This window comes from Thunnus albacares, chromosome 18 (assembly GCF_914725855.1).
Source record: "Thunnus albacares chromosome 18, fThuAlb1.1, whole genome shotgun sequence".
Taxonomy (NCBI): Eukaryota; Metazoa; Chordata; class Actinopteri; order Scombriformes; family Scombridae; genus Thunnus; species Thunnus albacares.
Window position 1 is genome coordinate 17775039 of NC_058123.1, and position 21531 is coordinate 17796569.

The window sequence follows — 21531 nt, forward strand, 5'->3', positions numbered from 1 at the left end:
CGAGTTTGAGTGTTTGAATGTATGTACTGTACAATGAAACAGAACAATGTCTTTAATTTATGAAGGAAATCCCCAAAGTGATTAGATTCAGCCTTAAAGGAAAAGTCTGGTAATTCTATAGTATTCAACAAATCCCATAAAAAGACCTAAACCAACCATTAAGTGTTGCCTGTGTAGCCAAAGCCTGATGTGGCTTATTTCTCTGTTACGTAGACTTCCATTGTTGTCCAAAAACACATCAATGAGACATGCTGTTACACTGTGTGACAGCCTCCTTTATTAAAATGAACATGGGCACTGTAGTTTAGTTTGACTTGATCCCACATACACTGCTTATTTATTGACATCAGTACTCATTGGAGCACTAATCAGCAGCTGAAAATAGTTCCCAACAAATGCACTATTCTCCTCCTGTCTGAGTGATGTTTGCTAAAAGCGACAGTGACCAGCCATTTGAGTTATTATTCGGTCTTCTTATAGGTTCCCCAGGCTTATAGGTAGCCTGGGGAAGTCAGTATGTGTTAAAAGATGAACTCAGTATTGTTGGTTTGGTCTTTTAATGGGATTTGTTGACAATAATTGCCTGACTTATCATTTAAGCTATGTAAACACACAAGGGACATAAGGGATTATAATAAACATCCCTGCTGTATCCCCATGCATATACACACATACTTCACCTTCATCACCACTTCCACTGAAGATAATGAACTATTTGAGAACTGCTTGGTATAAAAGTACAAGAACACTGTCCCGAAGGAGGCGTTTTAATGTAATGCACATTAGTAGCCAATAGGGGACAGCATTTTCAAACCTAAGATGGTCCCACTGTTGTGGACATACAGTTTCATGGTGCCTCATCTAGCCAACCACTGTAAAGCTCCTCCAGGTTCCTGGTCCAGTTTGTGTAGCTGGCAGTGCAGTATTTCCTGTGTTTTAACACTTCCTCCTCAGGTAGAGAAGAAAATCTTTGTTGGTGCCCTAGTGTTTTCGACCATGCACCCCTCTGGGCACTTCAGCTTCTCTGATAAGTGTTTTTTTTTTAATGTTCATTATTCATTCAAATCTACCAGTGTGTATCTCCTGTTTCACTGAAAATGCACAGTATGAAGTGCACTGAGCATGCGTGTTCGAAGCATCACACATTGTTCTGCAGACAGACCCATGGTGAGGGCAGCGGGAGGGAGACAAAGACAGATGGTCCGTGTGTGTGTTTGTATGTTTGTGTGTCCATCCATGTGTGTGCTTGTATGAGTGCATGCGTGTGTTTGCGTGTCAACGTGAGCTTTTGTCAACATGTGTGTGTATGTGCGCCACAACACAGATGTTTCAGGAGTACTGCTGTTGCTCGTGCTGCTTACCCCCTTCATGATGGAGGCAGTATAGTGAGGCCTGGCAGCTGTTATATTGAGGGGGGGTCGAGTTTATTCCAGGTGAAATATTTCCTCCTCCCAAAAAAAAAAAAAAAGAAGAAAGAGAGTAAAGGAATTATTAAAGCTATGATGTAGAATAGAAAAGAACAAAACTCTGAAGATCAGAACACAATAGAATAGAACAGAATAGGATGCCCCATAATCTGCTGCAACAGAAAATTATCATGCTCTTTGTCTCCTCTTCCCATACAGTTCCATAGGCGTAACATGTTATGGATGTAATCTCTAAGAGGATTCTCTCTGCTTGGTATCATGGAACATGTTAATTTCAGCTCTTTATGTTCCTTATTGAAACAGACCCAAGATCTCCCAGGCCTGCCAGCCTGCAGCCAGCCAGCCAACCGTCATCAATTCACCCCTAATCTCTCCCCCCAGCCCTTTTATAGCTAATCCATTGTGTTGGTCATTGTCATCTGATCATGTGTGACCCGGGCTGCTCTATAGCTGGTGCCTGGCTGCATTGACTTTTGACGTCCATCTACAGGAAGATATTAGTGGCGAGGTTAAAACTTGCCTGGTTTCATTGGATTCAGGGTTGTAATTTTGCTTGATTGTGGCAGAGATTTCCTAATATTGAGAAACATCAAAAATGACTCCAAACTCATCCGACTATGAGTATCTGATGCTGAGGCAGGTGAATGTGTCTGTTTTTGGGACAGTCTAAATATTGGGTAGTATATATAATATTGGCTCAAGCTCTGATGTACTATAGTTCAGATATTTAAAAAACAATGTTTCGTTCTCAAAAAGTTACCATTTCCTCCTTCACAGAATTAAATGATCAAATAAAAATGTATTACGTATATGCATTAGGCAGTGAATCAGGTTTTGGGTTTGTATTTAAAATGATATATGAATACTGGGATTATCCCTTTAACAGGATATTGTGTATTCAAATTGGTGCTCTTGTGCATCATTTGAATCATTTTACAAGCACAGCGTTAACAGCATTAAATTCAACATATTTCACATCTTCAACTGAATATACATTTTGAAAATACTAAAATATCATCCTTTTTTAAAATTTACACCTGTAAAACTCTTTTTAGACCTACACACTCGAAAACATGTAAAGGGTCATTTTTGTTTGGTGCATACTGAGATGAAGACAGCACAGAAAATCCATCAGAGTGCAAAAGAAGTGTGGTGCACCATCCATAAGCTGTACATTACACCCAGTGATGGTTTGATCATTCCTGGATAACTCCCTCTTTAACCATGAAACTTACGATCATAATGCACTCATATCCCATCCTCCGCCTCTTTGTCTCCCTCTGAGCTCACCCAGCGCCTGTTTTCATTTGTTAGGAATCATCTCATCCCAGCTGGAATGAGAGGCTGCAACCACTAACGGTGCTCATCATGTCTTCATTATTTTTTGAAACTTCCACTGATGCCCACACCATCACAGGACTCCCTCGTTTTCCCGCCTGCCTCCTTACCCACGCCTCACACTTCCCTCACCCCCGCAAGGCCCCTGGTCGATCTGTCTATCTGCCCCTGCACTGACTCCTCATTAACACATGAATGAAGAAGGGAAGGGCCTGCTAAGGCTTGGACGCCAACAGAAGGCAGCGTATTTGCAATTCAAACCTCTGACCGACCCCTTTCCACCCCCACCTCATCTTCCCGGCCCTGTATACTGGGACCGGAACTGTCACCAGAGTGATTGAGGATGTATGTGAGGAGGGAGAGAGGGACAGGGAGAGACAGATGTGCATTCACACACTCACGTCATGCCTCTGCACACTTCCATATTGACATACACAATGCAAATATGCAAACATGCACAGGCAGAGTAGAGTGTGAGAGAGAGTGCTATAATCCAGTAGTTCTCAAACTTTTTCACATCAAGGACCCCTAAACTGACACAAATTAGACCACAGACCCCCATTTGATAAGATTTTTGCTTTTAGATGTTTTATTACAGAAAGTGTATGAAACCCATGACCAAAATAGTCACACATTTTGTCATTGTGTTACTTATGGATGGAATTATAGTAAAAATAAATTATTCCCTTTTTTGCTGGGGACCCTCTGGAACCCCGTCAAGGACCCCTGTGGGTCTCCAGACCCCACTTTGAGAACCACTGCTATAAACTAGTCCAGTTATAAATGGGGCACCATCATAAGGCAGATTTTGACTTATAAGGGCATCAGGTAATTTTACCCTTTGCACCAAAAGTCCAAGAGTTCCATAAGAACGTGGTACTCGGTAAAAACAGGAAAAAAAAAAGAAATTCTGTCTTTAAAATTATAATTCTGTCCATATCCGTACAATTCAAAAACAGGGATAAAGGACAGATTGCAAAATTCTAGTTTTCATTTATAATACTGACCCCTGAAGTTCACAGAAGCACAACTAAATATTGTGTGTAGAGCAGACCTCCAGAGGTCAGAGGTCCAAAAATGCTTAGGCTACATGTTCAAGTTCAAAAACATGTAGTAAAATTCTGGGAGAAAATAAATAAATAAAACACATAATTTATCTATTAAAAATTTTAATACGTGAGGAAAATTTGACTCATCAGGTGAATCCCCCCTAAAAAAGCTCCTTAGCATCACTGAGAAAAAACATCTCAATATAAAGTATTATACATATAGTAAAAGTGATGTAACTGTTAAAACAAAACTTTAAAAAAAAATAACAGTACAGAACGTTATTATTGTTATTATTATTATTATTATTATTACTTATTAATTATTTTTTATTTTATTTTATTTTATTTTTAAAAACAGAGGTATCTTTCAGTTTTACAGGTATAAAACCTCTTCTTGCTCCTCTTCACCGAATAGAAAAAAAGAGATGATCGCGTCTAACTACGTCACTTCCCGTTCTCTCCCCTACTACTTCCTGCACGTGCTGACAATATGGCAGCATCTGTAGCGATTCATCTGGAGTTTGGGTAGGCGAATTTAAAGCTGATAGTTTATTGTACCTGTTTACGTGTCCTGGCGGTAGTTATGTGGAAGCAATACGTTACATGACCACTGTAGCAGGTTATTTTTGTACCTTTAGCCTTCGTTTAGTTAAACCAGACCTCTAATCAGTGTAACTGACAGTGTAACCAGACCTCAGTGGCATTAGTCAGTGCGCAGTTCAACATTTGGGTGTAAACAAACGTTGTATTTTTAACCTTATCATCGAATTTAGTTTGTTTTCATGATTGCACACAAGTTTACTGTCTGCCTGGAATTATTAAATATCTTCCCGGGTCCAGACCAGCGTTTTTATCCAACATTTATACAGACTGAACCTCGACTGGTGTTACGGTTTAACAAGTGACCGTATTAACTGGTGACTCTCAGCAGAAAGCGTCGTGGTTGCTCGTAGTGACAACAGCAGTCGGAAAAAACGAACAGAACAGCCTTCAATTTTACTTAAATCGGTTTTAAATACATACTCATCTGTGTTTGTTATCTACGCTAACAGTTTACGTAAGATAAGTTGTGTTCACCTAAACGCATTCACCTCTCGTGAAATTTCTTAGTATGTGGAAACAAACCGTAGCCTATCTTCGGATTTTCTATCGTTGTCCTCGATCGGAAAGTGGCCCACGTTCAACCAATTAACCTGTATAAGTGTGAAATTCATCATAAGACGCTAGCTGTTCTGCTAATTTATATTTTCTCCACATAAAAAGTACGTTTATGGAATGTGAACGCTTCTTGTTGTAAGACAAAAAGGACCAGACGAATATATATTGTATTGAACGTTCAATTGAAGAGAATTTTAAGGCTTTGAGGAGGACACCTACGTGGTCTGTTCGTGTTTTCCACAGTTGCCGTCACCACGACAACCACGGACGCATTCGGCCGGAAGTCACCAGTTAACACGGTCACTCCTTAAATTGAAACACCGTAGCTAAAGCAGCGAAGAGGGGGAGCAGGGCGGAAATGTTGGATTTAAATGTTGTTTTCGCCCCTGGCAAACATTTGTATTATTCCAGACAGACAGTAAACATCTGTGGGATTACGAAAATGTATTTGAAGCTGTAACCCGCGGCTGTATAACTTGAGAAAAATTATGTTTTTATTTCTCCTCTATGTTTTTCGTAGGGAGCGCTACGTGACTGAATCACACGCAGTGCTGAGGTCACTTAAATAAAGATAGAAACAATGAATTTTGTTACAGTGTAAGAATGCAAGCATAATGAATTGTAGAGGAAGGTAATTGCCAGAATATTATTCAAACTGCCCATCTATTATTAATTTTGTTATTACAATCAGATAAACCAGAAGTAATTTGTAAAATAGGGGCCTTTTAAAGAATGTCTTGTCTTTGGTTAGGTAACATTTGTTGTACTTTAGCTGTGCTGTGCGCTATCTTTTTACTATTATTGTATGTTCTGTTTGTGCTCCATACCATGTGATTATGGTCTTGAGTCAAATAAATGAAAAATGGAAGGAAAATAAACAGATGGGGCAAAGTGCTGGCCAGTTTTAAGGTCGTTGATGTGACATATCCATCATGATGTAGTCGCTACTTGTCTCTAATCTGAGAGAGATTGGACGTTGATTTAACATTTTTTATGAAGAGAGAATGAGAGGAAAGAAAACACTCATTAACTCATATAACATTACACAGAAATGATGTATAACATAACAACAATGAACAGTGCTGGCAGCTGACTGACTTGACTTTTAACATCTCAGTATATCCAAGCTGCACTTTGAAGCCTGTAAAACATTTAAAGTGGGATTATTTCAGACCATGACATACACAGAGACCATTCATCTCAGTAGCACAGTTTGTAGGACCGATCACCTCTCCTGGTTCCTCCTGCAGCTCATCTAGAGGTGACAAGTCTGTCTGGTAAAACATGCTGTATACCTTTTCATTTGCACAGATGACATGAAACTCAACATTGAAGCTGCGAGTATGGAGCATCTCTCTAACAACATAGAGCAATTAACAACCTTATAAAGAATGAAACAAGTTGAACATAACCACTGAACTGAATAGTTAAAGGACAACCACTGTCCTCCAGAGCTGTAGACCTGACTGCAGTCAGATTTATGTCACAAAAATGAAGACTTGAGACTTGACTTTGCCTTGTCCGCTGTAAGAATAGACTTACTTGATACTACTTTCCATAAAGACTTTACTTGACTTGAGACTTAAACATTAAAGTTTCTAGTTCTGATTTGGTAAAATCCCTGAACAATAAAAAAAAGACAGCAATAGACAGCCACACATATGAGTGGGCCATATGCAAAAAATCCTCTATCATGGTATATGTAATTTTATATCACAATATCTATATACATGGTAATATACACCATTTTCTTGAAAATAAACTGCAATATTATGAATGAATGTCATAACCAGACAGGAATGTCAGTTTTTGGCTGATCTAGAAAATTAAAAAAACTGACAAATGAAAGTACGTCATCACATTGCTATAAAAATCCAATATTGTCAGAAAGCTCAGTGATTTACAACATTGCTCACAATGACTTAATACAACCAGTGATATAAAAGAGATAGCTGATACAGTACAAATGTATGGCAAAATCTCTCTGATGGTATATGTTGTCATCTTGCCTAACCTTAGCTCTACCGCTAGAGTATTTAATTATAAGGCCTCAGCACTGAAAGGACTTTGTCTCCGCTAACACCGTTAAAACCGATTCAGATGGAAAATGTTCAGACACTGTGTCACTAGTGTCATTATAGTGGTCAGACTTGAGACTTGAGAGTCGTGTGGTGCAGCAGTCGTCTTGCAAAGTCCTCTATTGGTCTCCTGAGTATCTGTCAGCCTGAACCTCCTGCCAGTATGTTTTAACGATTTCTTCCGAGACCCACAGTTTCCTCCGTGATGCACAAATAATACAGAAAACCTTTCTCTCTGTCTGGACAAACCGCCACAAGCTCAGAATAGGTTTTATATATTTAATCCCAGCATCTGTTTAGATCACTGACATTTATGTGTGTTGTTTAAGTGTTGATATATCTCTAAAGGAGTTTTTCTCTTGATGATGGGGACAAGAATTCAAGCTTGATTTCTGATTTTACTTTTGTCATCTTGATGCTCCTCATGGGAGTTATTAATGTGTGTGTTAAACAGCAACTAGCTCTTCCTGTATTGTGTTAAAAAAATACCACAATGTGTCTGTCAACAGTTTTTATAACATTTGAGGTGTATTTTCTTTTTGAAGAAGTTAATTAGACTGGCATAGTGGAACACCGGTGTTACTGACGGACTCATTATGAACCCTGACAACTGACTAAATGCCACAAAAACACACAATTTATGTATCTGTTTCACTCTTGTTTTGTCCAGAGGAGGAGCAGAGCTGCTTTTTAATGGCGTGAAGGAACATCATGTCACTCTTCCAAGCCAGGCCGAACCTTGTGAGTATCTGTGTCATAATTAGAGCCTTAATGCATTCCAGTGGTCTAAATGAAATAGTGATGTTCTCAAGATTTTCTGTTTTTAAAGTAAATATTCGGTTCACTGTGTAAGACACATGTGGTGACAGGAAGCCCGTGGATGAGAAAAATTCCTCATGCGTGTTTTGTTTATAATTAAAGGACCATTCCAGTGTTTCTGCAAGCTTTAGTTTATTTATTACAAATGTGTACTTACATGGTGATCACAACATCCATATTTGCATGTTATTTATCTTCACGTTTTGATTTTCTAAGTACTTGTTACTGCAGTGTGATTAAACCATCCTCTATCCACCAGCACATGAATGCAGCATCTCTGCAAACTTTTCAAATATATCCATGTTTTAATTGCATTGCCATGCGATGATATTCATAAATGGACACAAATAAAACCAGATATGAGTTTCTGAGAATTTATGACATACTACAGATTAGGTTTGCAGCCTTTTGAAGTTGACTGTCGTAACGTGCTGAAATTAAATTATAAATGCATTGAAATATGCATATGCAGTGAATGGGTGTCTAAACCTTTGACTGGTACTGTCAGTAAAGAATGTTTTGTTTTTTTTGGGAGAAACCAAAGAATTCTGCACGCTGTCAATCAGTTACGCTCACTTTATTAACAACATTTTTGCCGTTCATTGAATTCAGTTTCATCAACAATGTGCAGGATTCTTTGGTTTTTGATCATACACACCTGTCACTGAGGTTTTTGGCTGCAAGAACTTGTGTGTTGTTGCGTGTTTAATTACCTAAAGAATAGTGTGGAAACGATTAGCAGTGATCTTACGTCACAAAAAGCTATCAATATTGTATCAGTCTTTATATCAAAATAATTGTAATAGTGCAAAGGATATGTTTTAGATCATAATGGCCACACACAGTAGCTTTATTGGACTTCTAGAAATGAAATATTAATGATATGGTCGCAGTAGGATTTGAGGAGGGAGCATGCAATCTGTGGCTTGTGATATACCTTATTTTTGCTTTAGGGTTGTATCAACTGTATGTATTTTAGTGGTTATAACACTGCTACAACAGTATTTTATGGAAATACATGTACTGCTCCATAAAGCAATGATGAAATTAAAGAGTGTAAAGGGGAAGTTTATGTCACCTCTGGGGGTTGCAAGAGAGCGCTCGGGGTAACAGAGCTCTCAGTTATTTTTTTATCTAGGATAGTTTCATCCGACTTGGTAAGCACATACTCAATTTTCACTTCATAAAAACTTTTTCACCTCAGGATCCAAACTGATTCGATTTGATTTCGACAGAGGGATTCAGTTTAGCAGAGCTGAGGAGAAACCTGCCCGCAGCGGATTTTATTCCCCACAACCCAGCTCAGGACCCGGGTCATTTAGAAAAAAAAAAAGAGGAGGCATTTTTAGAAGAGTAAAAGTTGTGTGAAATCTGTTTCCAAGAGGTTAAAATAATGGGGTGTGTGTTTTACGGAGAGAGACAATGAGAGAGAAATATGTGTCTTTGGAATTTGACTAAACAAAGGGTGTTGAACCACGGCGCTGATGTTACCACGACAACAAAAAGACAAAAGTTGACCAGAACAGGGAATGTCAGGAAGATATGACCTTCCTGCACCAGCCGAGTGTGTGTGTGTTCATATGTGTGCATGACACAGATAATAGAAAACCCCAATATTCGCCATATAGTGCACATAATTTTGACATCACAGGATCATTTTTACATAAAATTTCCGCGATACATTTGCTTATTTTGATCTTAAGTCTGGACTGGTTGTGTGCCTGGCAGGTTTGCTGATCCTGTAAATGTTTCTCCGAACAAATTTCACCTTACTTGTGTGTGTGTGTGTGTGTGTGTGTGTGTGTGTGTGAGAGAGTGTGTGTGAGTGAGAGTACATAGGGGGGCAGTGAAGGCAGATATAATTGGTTCTGAATCCTTCGTATTTCTCTTTGACCCCAACCAGTGATTGATGACCCTCGACTGAAACACCCCACCCCCAATCTTTCTCTCTCTCTCTCTCTTTTTCTCTCTATCTAACTCTCACTCTCCCTCATATACACACACACACACACACACACACACACACACACACAACAAAACCCCCGTGGTCTAAGGATCACACAGTTTTTACGCCACACATCAGCAGAAAGATGGATAGCTACCCCCCCCCCCCCCCCCCTTTCACATGACCATCATAATCGCACGAAGACAGAAAAGCAAAAGGCCAAGAAAGGGGGGAAAAAGTGCGTGCACAAAAGAGAAGCGGGAAGTGTTTTGAATCTGCGTCAAAATGGCGCCTTTTCCCTCCCCTCCATGTCTCCTTTCCACCCACGCAACGCAGCCATCCCAAGATGCATTAGGAGTCTGTGACGCATTTTCCCCCCTCTCTCTCATCCATTTGTTCGCTCATTTTCTTTTATCACCTCTCAGTCTCAACATGTCCTTGTTCTTCGCTTTCACCTCTCCAACTCCTAATTTCTTTACAGCGTCTCATCTTTTATACAGCACAGTTCATTTCTATCAGCCTGCTTCAGAGTACTGATGATTAAAATTTGTAGTCCTGTGTGTAACCTTTTAACAAGAAAGCTATTAAAAGGACCTGATGACTTGTTTCTTTTAAAAAGCAAGCTCAATTGATTGAGTTTGAATTATTACTAACCTATGTATTGAGCTAAGGCAACCGGTTTATATTCTATGTGCAACTTTTAACATGTTTGCTTGTGTGTGTGTGTGTGTTTGGAGAGGGGAAAATAAAAGAGAAGGCAAAGAGAAGGAGGGGAGGAGAGCAGGTTTTTATGAAGGAATGAGTGTGTGTGTGTGTGTGTGTGTGTGTGTGTGTGTGTGTGTGTGTGTGTAAGAGAGAGAGAAAGCAAATGAAAAAGTAAATGAGTGAGAGGATGAAAGAGCGAATGAGGGGTAATGGTGGAGAAAAATACCAATAGTCAAAGGCCGAGAGAGAGCAAAGAAAGGAGTCACCACAAAAGAAGGAGTTATGACTGTTGTAGTGATTAGTTCTGTTTTTAGCCCCGCAGAGGTGCAGGTCAATATTCACTGCCCTACTATATGTGTGTGTGTGTGTATGTGTGTGTGTGTGTGTTGGAAGGGGAGGTATTTGTCTTTTTTTTTTTTTTTTTTTTTTTTTTAATGGAGGCCTGGACCCGTAGAAAACTACTCAGCTGCCCGAAAGCACTGCAATTAACCTGAACACTGTTCACACCGGCTTCACACACACACACACACACACATCACACCTTAAACATCGCATATCATCCACACAGTCTGTTACCCTTATAGCCACCGTGATCAAGCATGTGCCTCGAGAAATCTTGTATTTTTTTGAGTTTCTATTTTATTTGACGTTATCATCTGGATGTTTTATATTTTTATGTTTTGTGATCATGTTTATGTCACCATTAGGATGGGAGCACTGTAAATTCATATATATATTTTTTTAATGGATGAATAAATTGAACCTTGAATTTGGGGAGATGATTCTTCCACAGAAAATTAAAAAAAACATTTTAGTCAAATGTGTTGACCCAATTTTTGCTATTTAAAGCACAACAACAGGAAGATATTCAGCAGATTTCAGACACAAGTCATTTAAGACAGAAATACAAAATACATCAAAGCCTGCATTCAGAATCAAATGGGATCGTCGATAGAATAGAAGAGCAAAAAAATGTGATGTATCTGCATTGTGTTTTTTCCCCCCAACATGCATTATTTTTTTTCCCCTGAATGTATTTCATGTAAACACCGCAGCCGTTGTACTGTGTTAATGTGACATTCGCTCTGCCTTTGATACAGCTGAACTCTTCAATCCCTGTGCGGTTTGACGCCTACCTGCTACGGCTCCACCGCTCTCCTTACACCTGACTTGAGATGACTCACTGTCATCCTCTTACCCCTCGTATCTCCTCCATCTGCTGCTGCTGCTGCTGCTGCTGCTGCTGCTGCTGCTGCTGCTGCTGCTGCTGCTCTTGTTTCCTCTTGATCTCCTCAAGTGTATTTGCGCTTCTTCTCCTTTGTTTATTTACTCTCTCCTCTCCTTTTTACATTTCCATCCCTCATCTCTTCCGCTCTTTCGTCCCTGTGTAAATTGGTCATGGAGACTGTTCATTTTGATGCTTAGTGTGTGTGTGTGTGTGTGTGTGTGTGTGTGTGTGTGCGCAATTGTAGTCCTGCTCTCAAGTGTCATCGTGAGTTGTTGGGCTACATTAAGCGGACAGCTGTGATCACGCACCCAAGCCGCACATCCAGGAAATAGTCACGAGAAAAATATTAGATTTGTGCACATATATTTGTGTCCATATTATTACACTATTTCCCCCCATTTTAAGAAAACATGCACACCAAGCACTAACACACACACACACACACACACACAAACACTCAAAGGCTCTCACACCACCTTGAATCTTCATGTTAATGATAGCCACAACTATAATATATTCATTGTTAGATGTTTAGTGGGGATTTATCCTAAAAACTCTCATTGTCTTCGCCTTTGTGGCTGTCAGTCGGTCTGAGTGAGGCTCAACCTATTGTTGAGACAAGGTCAATCTGATTGTTCAAGAGGTCAGACTCATAGAAAATTCAAGCATCGCTGATATTCAAGCTCAGGCGAGAAGCATTTAGTGTTTGACTCTAACAAAGAAAATTATTATTCTGAAATTGGATTTTTTTGCAGCTCTTCTTATTAGCCCCGAACTGAGAAATATCACCAGAATGAGGTTGAAAAGGGGAAAAGAATAGATATTTTTAAGCGTAGATGCTGTTTGAAAATGTCTGGATCAATTTTTTTTCTTCCTTTTCAAAACATGTCGGTGGTTGATGAGTGTTGTATATTGTCAAGTCAAGCTGCAGATCAGTCTGTTTTCTACATTTTGTTTTTGTTTTAGTCTCTTTAAATTTATACACACTTTTATTTCTCTCTATCCAAGGTGCACAAAGTCGCTCTTGGCCATTGACATCAGCCAACCCTCCCCCCCTTTTGCACTGTCGTCTCCCCCCCCCTCCCACCCCCCAAACCCAACACACACACACATAAACTCATACATATACATGCACACAGACACACACACACACACACACATATAACACAGCCTTGTCCCGCCTGGTGCTTCTGTCGCGTCATATCGACCAAGGGGGCTGGAACTGTGCACCTTGACCCTTCACCCCTGACCTGTGACCTCTGTTGTCTGCCTCTGTGTGTGTGTGTGTGTGTTTTCTAGGGGACATGAAGCAGCTGCTGGTCTGGATCCAACAGAACCTGCTGAAGGAACGGCCTGAGCTCTTTGTCCAGGGAGAGTCCGTGTGAGTGTGTGTATGTGTGTGTGTGCGCACTTGACACACACTTGATCTATGTGCAAAAATATATAACCTTGAAGGATATGTTATATATCACACTGCAAATACACTGTACAAAATACCATAAATGCCTGATGTGACATATAAAAAATCCTCAATAAGAGCAGCTTTCAATATGTTGAAAATGTGAGAATGAAACTGAAGTAGACTGTGAGTCGAGGAGCTTTCTGAAGCATTTCTCCTGCAGTTTAAAACTGCTGAAACGCTGGAGAAAAAAAAAAAAAAAACAGTCTAGCCTCGAGGTTATAGGTTTCAGTAAGATGATTACCTGTGTGCAATTGTGTGTGTATACACATGTGTAAATGTGTGTGTGGGTCCAGGGCTCACAGCAGCCTTATAGGACTGGCTGACTTTTACAGCTGCCTTTGTGCGGGACTATTTATAGCATCACCCAACCAATGAATGGAGAAAAAGCTGGGCTACCTATAAACCTTATAGATTAGATGCGTGTGATTGTGTGTACTTTATGTCGGCTGCTTTTTTTTTTTTTTTTTTTTGAGCAAACGATCATCAAGGTGTTTTGTCATAATCTCTTGAAAAGATCTAAGGTCACTGCGTGCGATTAGTTTACGAGCTTTGCCCCTTTTTTTTTTGTATTCTTTTGTTCGTTTCTCAACACAGCGCGGGTTTTTGTGTGTGTGCAGGCGCATGTTTGCACGCACAGGTTCCTCTCACGTTGCCCTTTCTCATTGACGTCATTGCATCTACAAGGTGGATAGAAGCTCATTTGAACAGTACGAGACGTCTATCTGTTTGGGACGTGCCCTTATCTCGTCATCCGCATTACCTAAATTGCTCTGTAGCTTTCAGAAAAAAACACACAAACATCTGTTAAGAAGCCTCCACCTATAGGTGCCTGTTGTTACCCTCCCCCCATTATCCCCATTATCCTCTTTTGAAGGGTGGTGGGCTTTTTTTTTTTTTTTTTTTTTTTTTTAAAAAAAAGCTTGTACGTATTTTGTTTTTGGGCCCCCATTAATTTCCAGTGACAGTTTGTTTTTACCGGCAAACTCTCTACTCTTATACACCAGCCACTTATGTCACATATTAGAATATCCTCCTTACTTCCAGTCTTTGTTAGCCAGAAAACAGTTTGAGAATTGTGATTGTTAGTGCTACATATTAGCAGTTTAAATGCACATAACATTAGTAGCAATAACTCCTAAACCCTTGTTTATGATCCAGTATGGGCTGTAACATGAACATAACACACACATGCAGTCAATTTACACTGCTAGATAAGAATATGCTAGTGTATCTTCTCAAATGTAATCTTGTAGTAGTTTTTTTTAATTATTATTATTCATGTATATTGTTACATTTACATTATGAAAATGTAATTGCCAGATTTCATTTTAAATTTCTCTCAACTAAAATTTTCTATAAATATTAAGAAATATATTATTTGACCAAAGATTTCAGTTAAAAAATCTTTTTTTTTTTTTTCTAGTGACTTTCAGGTGTATTTTCATCACTACATTAATTACCCCTGTGTCCCAATCCACCGCCCCAAGAAGTGAAAGAGCACCCTGAGATTAGTAATAATTAGTAGGAATTAAGTTAGTCATTTTTTATGTATATGTATGGTTTAATTGCCATTTGTCGAAAAAAATAAAAAGTAAAAATCTCAAGCACAAAATTGAGATTTAGTTTTCCTATTTCTCTTATGTAAAAAAAAAAATTGCAGCACTTCTTTAACTCACTTAGTATTCATATTTCACTGCAACTTGAACAAATGTTTACACTTGTTTTTTTTATATATGTTTTATTACTGGATACTGGATGCAGATTGCTTTTTTTTCCTTAATCTATATAAAATGTGTTTGTGTGTGTGATGTGTAGAGGCGTTTTTGTATCTTTTTCATGCATGTCTGTGTGTGTTCAGGTCTGTGTTACCTTCAGAAAATGTGTTTGTCACTGAAAACGGTGTGTTTTTCCCACAGGAGACCTGGGATTTTGGTGCTTATCAATGATGCAGACTGGGAGCTAATGGTGAGCTGTGGGAGCCATGTTCAGTGTCAGATGGTGTAGAGAGTGTGTGTGTGTGTGTGTGTGTGTGTGTGTGTGTGTGTAGAAACATGCATAATTTTTTTTTATTTTTAGCTCTTCTAACCTGTGTTGTCTGTTTTCAGTGTTAAATGATGAGATCATGCATACAGCAGAGTTTGTCTTCATACTGCACACAAACATTCTCATAAAATGCTTCTGTGAACATTTAAATGAAGAAAGAGGAAGAGTGTTTTGTGTGAGTGTGAAGGTTAGGATGTTAACCTGCACATTCATGTTCATTTTCTCACTCGGTTAATGTTTCATATAATGTGGAGGCAGCTGCAAAACAAGTTTGTCCTCAGGGGTCTCATATCTGTACACATCTTTACATGCACACACAGTCTGAACGCTTCAATTTGAATCAGCTGATTCAATCACAGCATGTAAATGAAAATGAAAAGTTTGTCATTGATCGGACCCCCGACGGGAACACGGGAGTAATACACATATTTGTATTGGTAAACACATATTTTTTCCTTTGATTTAATGGGAGAAATGTTGAATATTTTGTGTGTGTTCTTGTCCTCAGGGGGAGCTGGAATACCAACTACAAGACCAAGACAATGTTGTGTTTATTTCTACTCTTCATGGAGGATAGAAAATACAAACATATTTTTGACATCTCTGTAAAACAGACTCAGCCTTTTTCTCCACATCCTCTGCACTCCTCACTCTTTCACATCTCAACAAAACATCACCCCATTGGATGCTGTGGGTCCATCAACCTGCACTGTGACAGCTGAGGTGATTGATGTTGGTGCAGGAATAAAGTGGGAATTCAGAGATGGTTGCTAAGAAATATGTGGAACCTGTGAGACAGGAATTCTTCTGACGTTGGCGTAAATACCAACTTTTTTTTTTTTTTTTTTTTTAAACCGGACAGGTCCAAGGGACAGTCGTATGAAGCCTTGGTTGTACTGGTCAGCTAACAGTTGTGACTGTAAAAACCTACAGTCGGTGTGTAAACCCTCATCTCCCTGAAACCTCACTTCCAGCATGGCTGTAAAGAACCGTGTGACCTTATCTTGAGGTCCAAAACGACCTCCAGCTCACTAGAATATAAAAGAAAATAATGAAACTGTCATCTTAAGAGCACCACAAGGATCTTTTCTTTTTTTTAATGGTCCTAAATGCCCCAAATGTTTCATAAAATGTTTTTTTTTATTCTTCTAATTGCTTATCATGTTTTCCCCCACAATAGGGGATGAGATGAAAAGTTGTTTTTTTTAATTGAGTGCCTGATTTTTAAAAAAAATCTTTTTAAAAGTAGTTTCTGTACACAATTATAATTTCTGCTATTACACTCTTAATTTGAAAAAATATCTTTTTCAAAAATATTTCAACAATGTTTATTCCCTATCTTTTTATAAGTGGCTATTTTCAGTCATAAACAGTTGTGTAATTAAAGAAAAATCTATTCTCTTGTACCCTTTTCTTTCATTTACAAACAGTATTTTTATTTGCAATAAATATTTTTGTGTGTTTCTGCTGCTAAATGTTAAGTTTCGCCAATGTTTTGATTTTTTTTCCCCCCCCAAAATAAATTTTGTTTCACAAATTCCAAATTTACATTGTGGCTTTGTGTATTTCACAAAGTACCGGATCTATCTCAACATGTCACCATAAAACCCAATTTTGTCTGCAAGGATCCATCACTTGAGGGAGATTTTACCATCCTAACCCCGCTCAACTGGAATATTCATAAGAGGGGGGTGGAGTGAGTGAGTGTGTGTGTGTGTGTGTGTGTGTGTGTGTTTGGGGGGGAAGTGGGGGGTGAGATGGGGGGGTGAACTACAGGACCACTGCGGGAGGTCGAGGTCTAGCCTCCGGGCTGCCCTCCCCTGAACGCTCGGGGCGACCTAAAACCTTTTCTCGGTTGTAGAGTCCGATTTGCAACGGGAAACCGGCCGATAATGGTTGGTAGAAAGGAAATGCTAATGAGGCTGCGAGGGGTTTAGAGGAGAAAATGTAGCACTATGTCTGCAAGTGCAGGCCTACGACACTGAGACAGAGACTTTAACTTTCTTTTTGCATACTGTCCTGTTAAATGTAGCCTTGTTTCTAATCATTTAGACCGAATATTAAGAGCATCAAGGGTTTCGAAAGTTTATATTCTATAAACTGTTATTAAAATGTCTCTTCTGTTACAGCATGATACTATACATCCTATAGTTTCCTATAATTCGTGTGCTACAAATGAGGTCCCTTTCAGTTTCCATTTGAGTTTATTAATAGTGTTTGTAGCCTTTATGCACTCGGTTATAGTTGAGTTTTCCACCTGATTCATGCAGGGTTATAACCTGATCCTGCAAACTGACTGACTGACTGACTGACTGACTGGCTGCTCAACAGGAGAGATGGTGACCTGGCCTCACTATGAGATCACACACACACACACATGTATATGAACAATTCAGGTTACACCACGGTGTATAACAAGTGCCTGTGATCTCCAGTCAGTCATTAAGTAAACAATATCCAATGTAAAGAAACGAATAGATTTACAGGAATAAATATGGTTTAAAGAATAGTCTGATAGCATTATTTTTTGTTTTGTTTTCTATATTCTACAGCATATTTCTATATTTTTTATATTTATAAAAAAGAGAAAAAGTTTCTCTTTCCTAAACCCTGAAGTGAAGGAAAATATAGGCTATATTAACCCCTAATATTTCGATTATGCTGGTAAAACTTAAACTGTTATTAATTACACATTAATAATAAGCTTTTTGTCCATGTTCTCATGTACTCTGAGATTATTTACTAAACAGAGTGACACATTTCTGCTCGCTTTCCTGCTAAAAAAGCAACTGTTGCCAAATTTGCTCTCCATCGTGTTTTCCTATATTGCACCCACTGGCCTATACAGTTTCCTGTATCTACTATCCAGGACATGTTGTCTGTATCTGAACACAACACTGAAATATATATACAACTGATGCTGCACAAACTAATGAAAACTGGGTTGATGGCACAAAAGTTTATGTCCAAGAAAAGCTCTTAATTAGAGTTATTTTAGCATCAATCTCCACCATCAAAATGCTGCAAGCTCTGTTACAACAAAACACTGCAACCTGCTGATTATTATTAAAAATGAAAGTCTCTGTGGGAAACACATTTCTGTTATGCTGCTGATGTTGATTTTGGGGAACACGCAGGGGGATAAGAACAGGCTTCAATATAAAAAATAATTCATATCGTGGTTGTAATTGGATGCTTCAAATGTGCTGAAAAGGGGTGAAAAGGGTAAAGAAATTAAAAAAATAAAATAAAAACAATCCCTCTATAAGAGAAACACCAGTGAACTGGACATAGCAGCATTAATGCACAACAGTAAACATGGTGCACTGATCTCCTGCATAAAGAAAGGTTAGCCTTTAATGTTCAACAACAGCACACACGTTGGCTGTGTGTGTGTGTGTGTGTGTGTGTGTGTGTGTGTGTGTGTGTGTGTGTGGTGCTATAAATTAATGGATGAAGCTATAACTGAGAATAAAACGAGAAATAAAATTTACAAAAACCACATGTATAAAAAACATTTCAGACAAGAAACATATTCAAGAGATCAAATATCTTTGTATATTTTTCTTTAACCGTTAAAACGTTACTCTAATAAATTTCATTATTTATTAGAGTAATGTTAGTTTAAACGGTTATTCTTTTTTATCATTACAAAAAAAAGGAATCATTAGAATTATTTGAAGCACAAACAATGAAAAAAGTAAAAACATAAAACCTTCAAATGGGCCAGAAAGCATCCCACGTGATGCTGTTTGGCTCCAGAGATTTGGCAGCATCAATCATCAGGCCTCTTCTGTGCTTGTCTGTTTTGTTTTGTGTTTTTTTTTTATTTCTGTATTTAAACCTTTCTTATACTCAGTAAACTGCCTTTTAATCTGCTTTAGAAGCACTAAAACGCGTTTTAATAATTGTGTTTTAACACGTGTATGTGTGCTTAAGAGCCCTTCTGCAGGTTGCACTCTGTCTTTGCCTTAATAGACTCTAAATAGGCTCTTAATATATTAATAAATGATTATTTAAGAAACTATTATACAGCCAACTGCATCTTTTAACGATTTTTTAAAAATATTTAATCTGCCTCTTTCGTTTGTATTCACAGTCATTGCTCATTGCTTCATATATGTAATGATATAGTCCAGGTTTTTTTTTTGCTCATCTCCTGCACAGCGTGCATCTGTGCTGCATGCAGGCCTCTCTGCGAGCACCCAACTCACTGCTTTTCTACTATCTGCCAAACACAGTCAATACATCGACGCTCCCAGTCGATATTTACCATTTAAAACAAACAGTCTTGATTAGATCTTCGACAAAGTGTAAATACCAATCGGGCCAAACACAACCGAGAATCCCGAAAAACACATAACATGAGGCAGAAGCAGGTTTCCTCCACTTTATTATTGGCCCGGTCGCGCGTCTTTTTTTTTTTTTTATTTCTCTCTCTCTCTCTCTTTCCATAACATGCAAATTTGCGAATGTGTGTCTTACCTGAAAATGAGACAGTTACAACACAAAACGAGACTAAAGGCCTCCCTATAGCCTTCTTTGTGGGGTTTTTTTTTGGAGGCCTACATTCTTGATGTGGCGTGTGGCCAAAGACAGCAGTGATGAATGCGAGTCTGCAGCAACAGATGTCCATACACAATTCTTGGGGTTGAATTGGAGTTTACTCAAGAATTGCGTTTGGACAATCAGTCGCTAAAGACTCTGTGTATCCTCTAAAATTAGGAGAAGGAAATTAAGCATTTTAGTATGTAAATGACAAGTGTCCACGCGGGCTGTTATTGTATAGGCCCATGGGTGCACCTGCTACGGCTGCCTAAATGCCCTTTGACAGTAGCTATTGACTGTGCGTCTGACACCCAACAACTGTTTTCTTTCCCCTTTTTCTCCCCACAAGACAGGGAGTTGCAGCACTGTGCATTATTTTTGACATTCTCACTGCTCAGCATTGCCTCTTGGATTTGAAAAAAAAAAAAAAATCTGTTGCAGCAGGAAACTAAACCTCGATGGAAAACATTCACATATAGCTTGTTATGCAACTTTCCCCCCTCAAAGTAGTACATCCAAAATCCTTGAACACATTCCCTTATTAAATGTCAGCTCATCCCCTTTGCTGGACTGATCACCACATTAGAAGAAAGTCCATCTGTTTTTTTTTTCTCAGTTGTTTGTCAAGGCTGAGAAGCCATTGTTGCAGCCACCATCACTTTCTGACTTTTTTTTCTACTGCTGTTTGAAAGCTTTCTGAAATATATTCACCCTACTTGTTTCTACTTTTTTTTCTATTATAACTATCTCTCCGTTGCACTGGTTGCTAGTTGTAAAGTTAACCCCAAGTCTGTCCAGATCTCTGGGCCCTTAAGATGGCTGAATGGCCACCGCATCTTTGAGTAAAATGTCATCTCCTTTGGTTCACCAGAGAGTCGCATACGTTTCAAGTGTCTTTAAAAAAAAAAAAAAAGCTGGCAAACATAGGAATCAAACAGCTCAACGGGACTTTTTTTTTCATTTTAAAGTCCGAGATGCCAGGAAAACGTTTCGCCATTTCTGCACCTGTGTAGTGTCATCATCTATTTAGGGAAAGATTGAAGTGCCTCAAGATGCACAATGGCTTTCCCCCACGATATTTAATTTTATTAAAAAAAAAAAAATCCTCTCCTATTTGAAGAAGAAACAACTGGAGCGTTTATCTTCTTTCCTCTGGTGTTCTATAGCTGGTGATGAAAATGTAAAAAAAAAAAAAAAAAAAAAAAGAAAGAAAGAAAAAGGAGACCCCTTAGTTCCCGTTGGTGCGTCCTTGGTTCAGTTCCCACGTCGTGCGTTCTCTCGGATCTCTCTGCTCCGTCCAAATGCCCCCCAGCGAGCAGCGTCGGATGGTGACCAAAAAAAAAAAGAGGATGAGGAGCAGGCAGGAGAGCAGCGGGCTTCGTTACACTCCGGACAGACGCTCCTTGCTTCCATCCTTCCTCTATGGGTCTCACGGACTGACTGACTGACTGACTGACTGGCTGACTGGATGCATGTCTCTCTGCCCTCCTGGCTTTTTCTTACGCTGCTCCAACAATAAACGCTGCGGCCACGACGCAAGGCGGAGAGAGGAGTGGAGAAGGTCCTCGCTTGGTACTGAATTTGAATAACACCACGGGGTGATAAATGTCCATTGTACTGCTTAAGTAATGAATCTCGGCTGTCCTCTATGTCACACACACACACACACACACACACACACACACACACACCCTCACACACACACACACACATACACACACACACGCCAGC

At 39.1% G+C, this 21531-nt stretch overlaps 1 protein-coding gene across 1 annotated transcript; it reads left to right on the top strand.

Moving 5' to 3' along the window:
- The first annotated feature begins 4226 nt into the window (after positions 1–4226).
- urm1 (ubiquitin related modifier 1) lies at positions 4227–19744 on the top strand. The gene is made up of 5 exons (XM_044334446.1): positions 4227–4339; positions 7721–7791; positions 13047–13128; positions 15126–15174; positions 15761–19744. Exons 1-5 carry the CDS (start codon positions 4305–4307, stop codon positions 15827–15829), a joined length of 306 nt encoding a protein of 101 aa, XP_044190381.1. The 5' UTR covers positions 4227–4304; the 3' UTR covers positions 15830–19744.
- Positions 19745–21531: the final 1787 nt, after the last annotated feature.

Excerpts from the sequence above, each read along its gene's own strand:
- urm1 (XM_044334446.1), top strand. The coding sequence starts at position 4,305 with ATGGCAGCATCTGTAGCGATTCATCTGGAGTTTGG. Across the intron at positions 13,129-15,125 it reads TTTGTCCAGGGAGAGTCCGT|GAGACCTGGGATTTTGGTGC; the intron begins GTGAGTGTGTGT and ends TTTTTCCCACAG. Across the intron at positions 15,175-15,760 it reads ATGCAGACTGGGAGCTAATG|GGGGAGCTGGAATACCAACT; the intron begins GTGAGCTGTGGG and ends TCTTGTCCTCAG.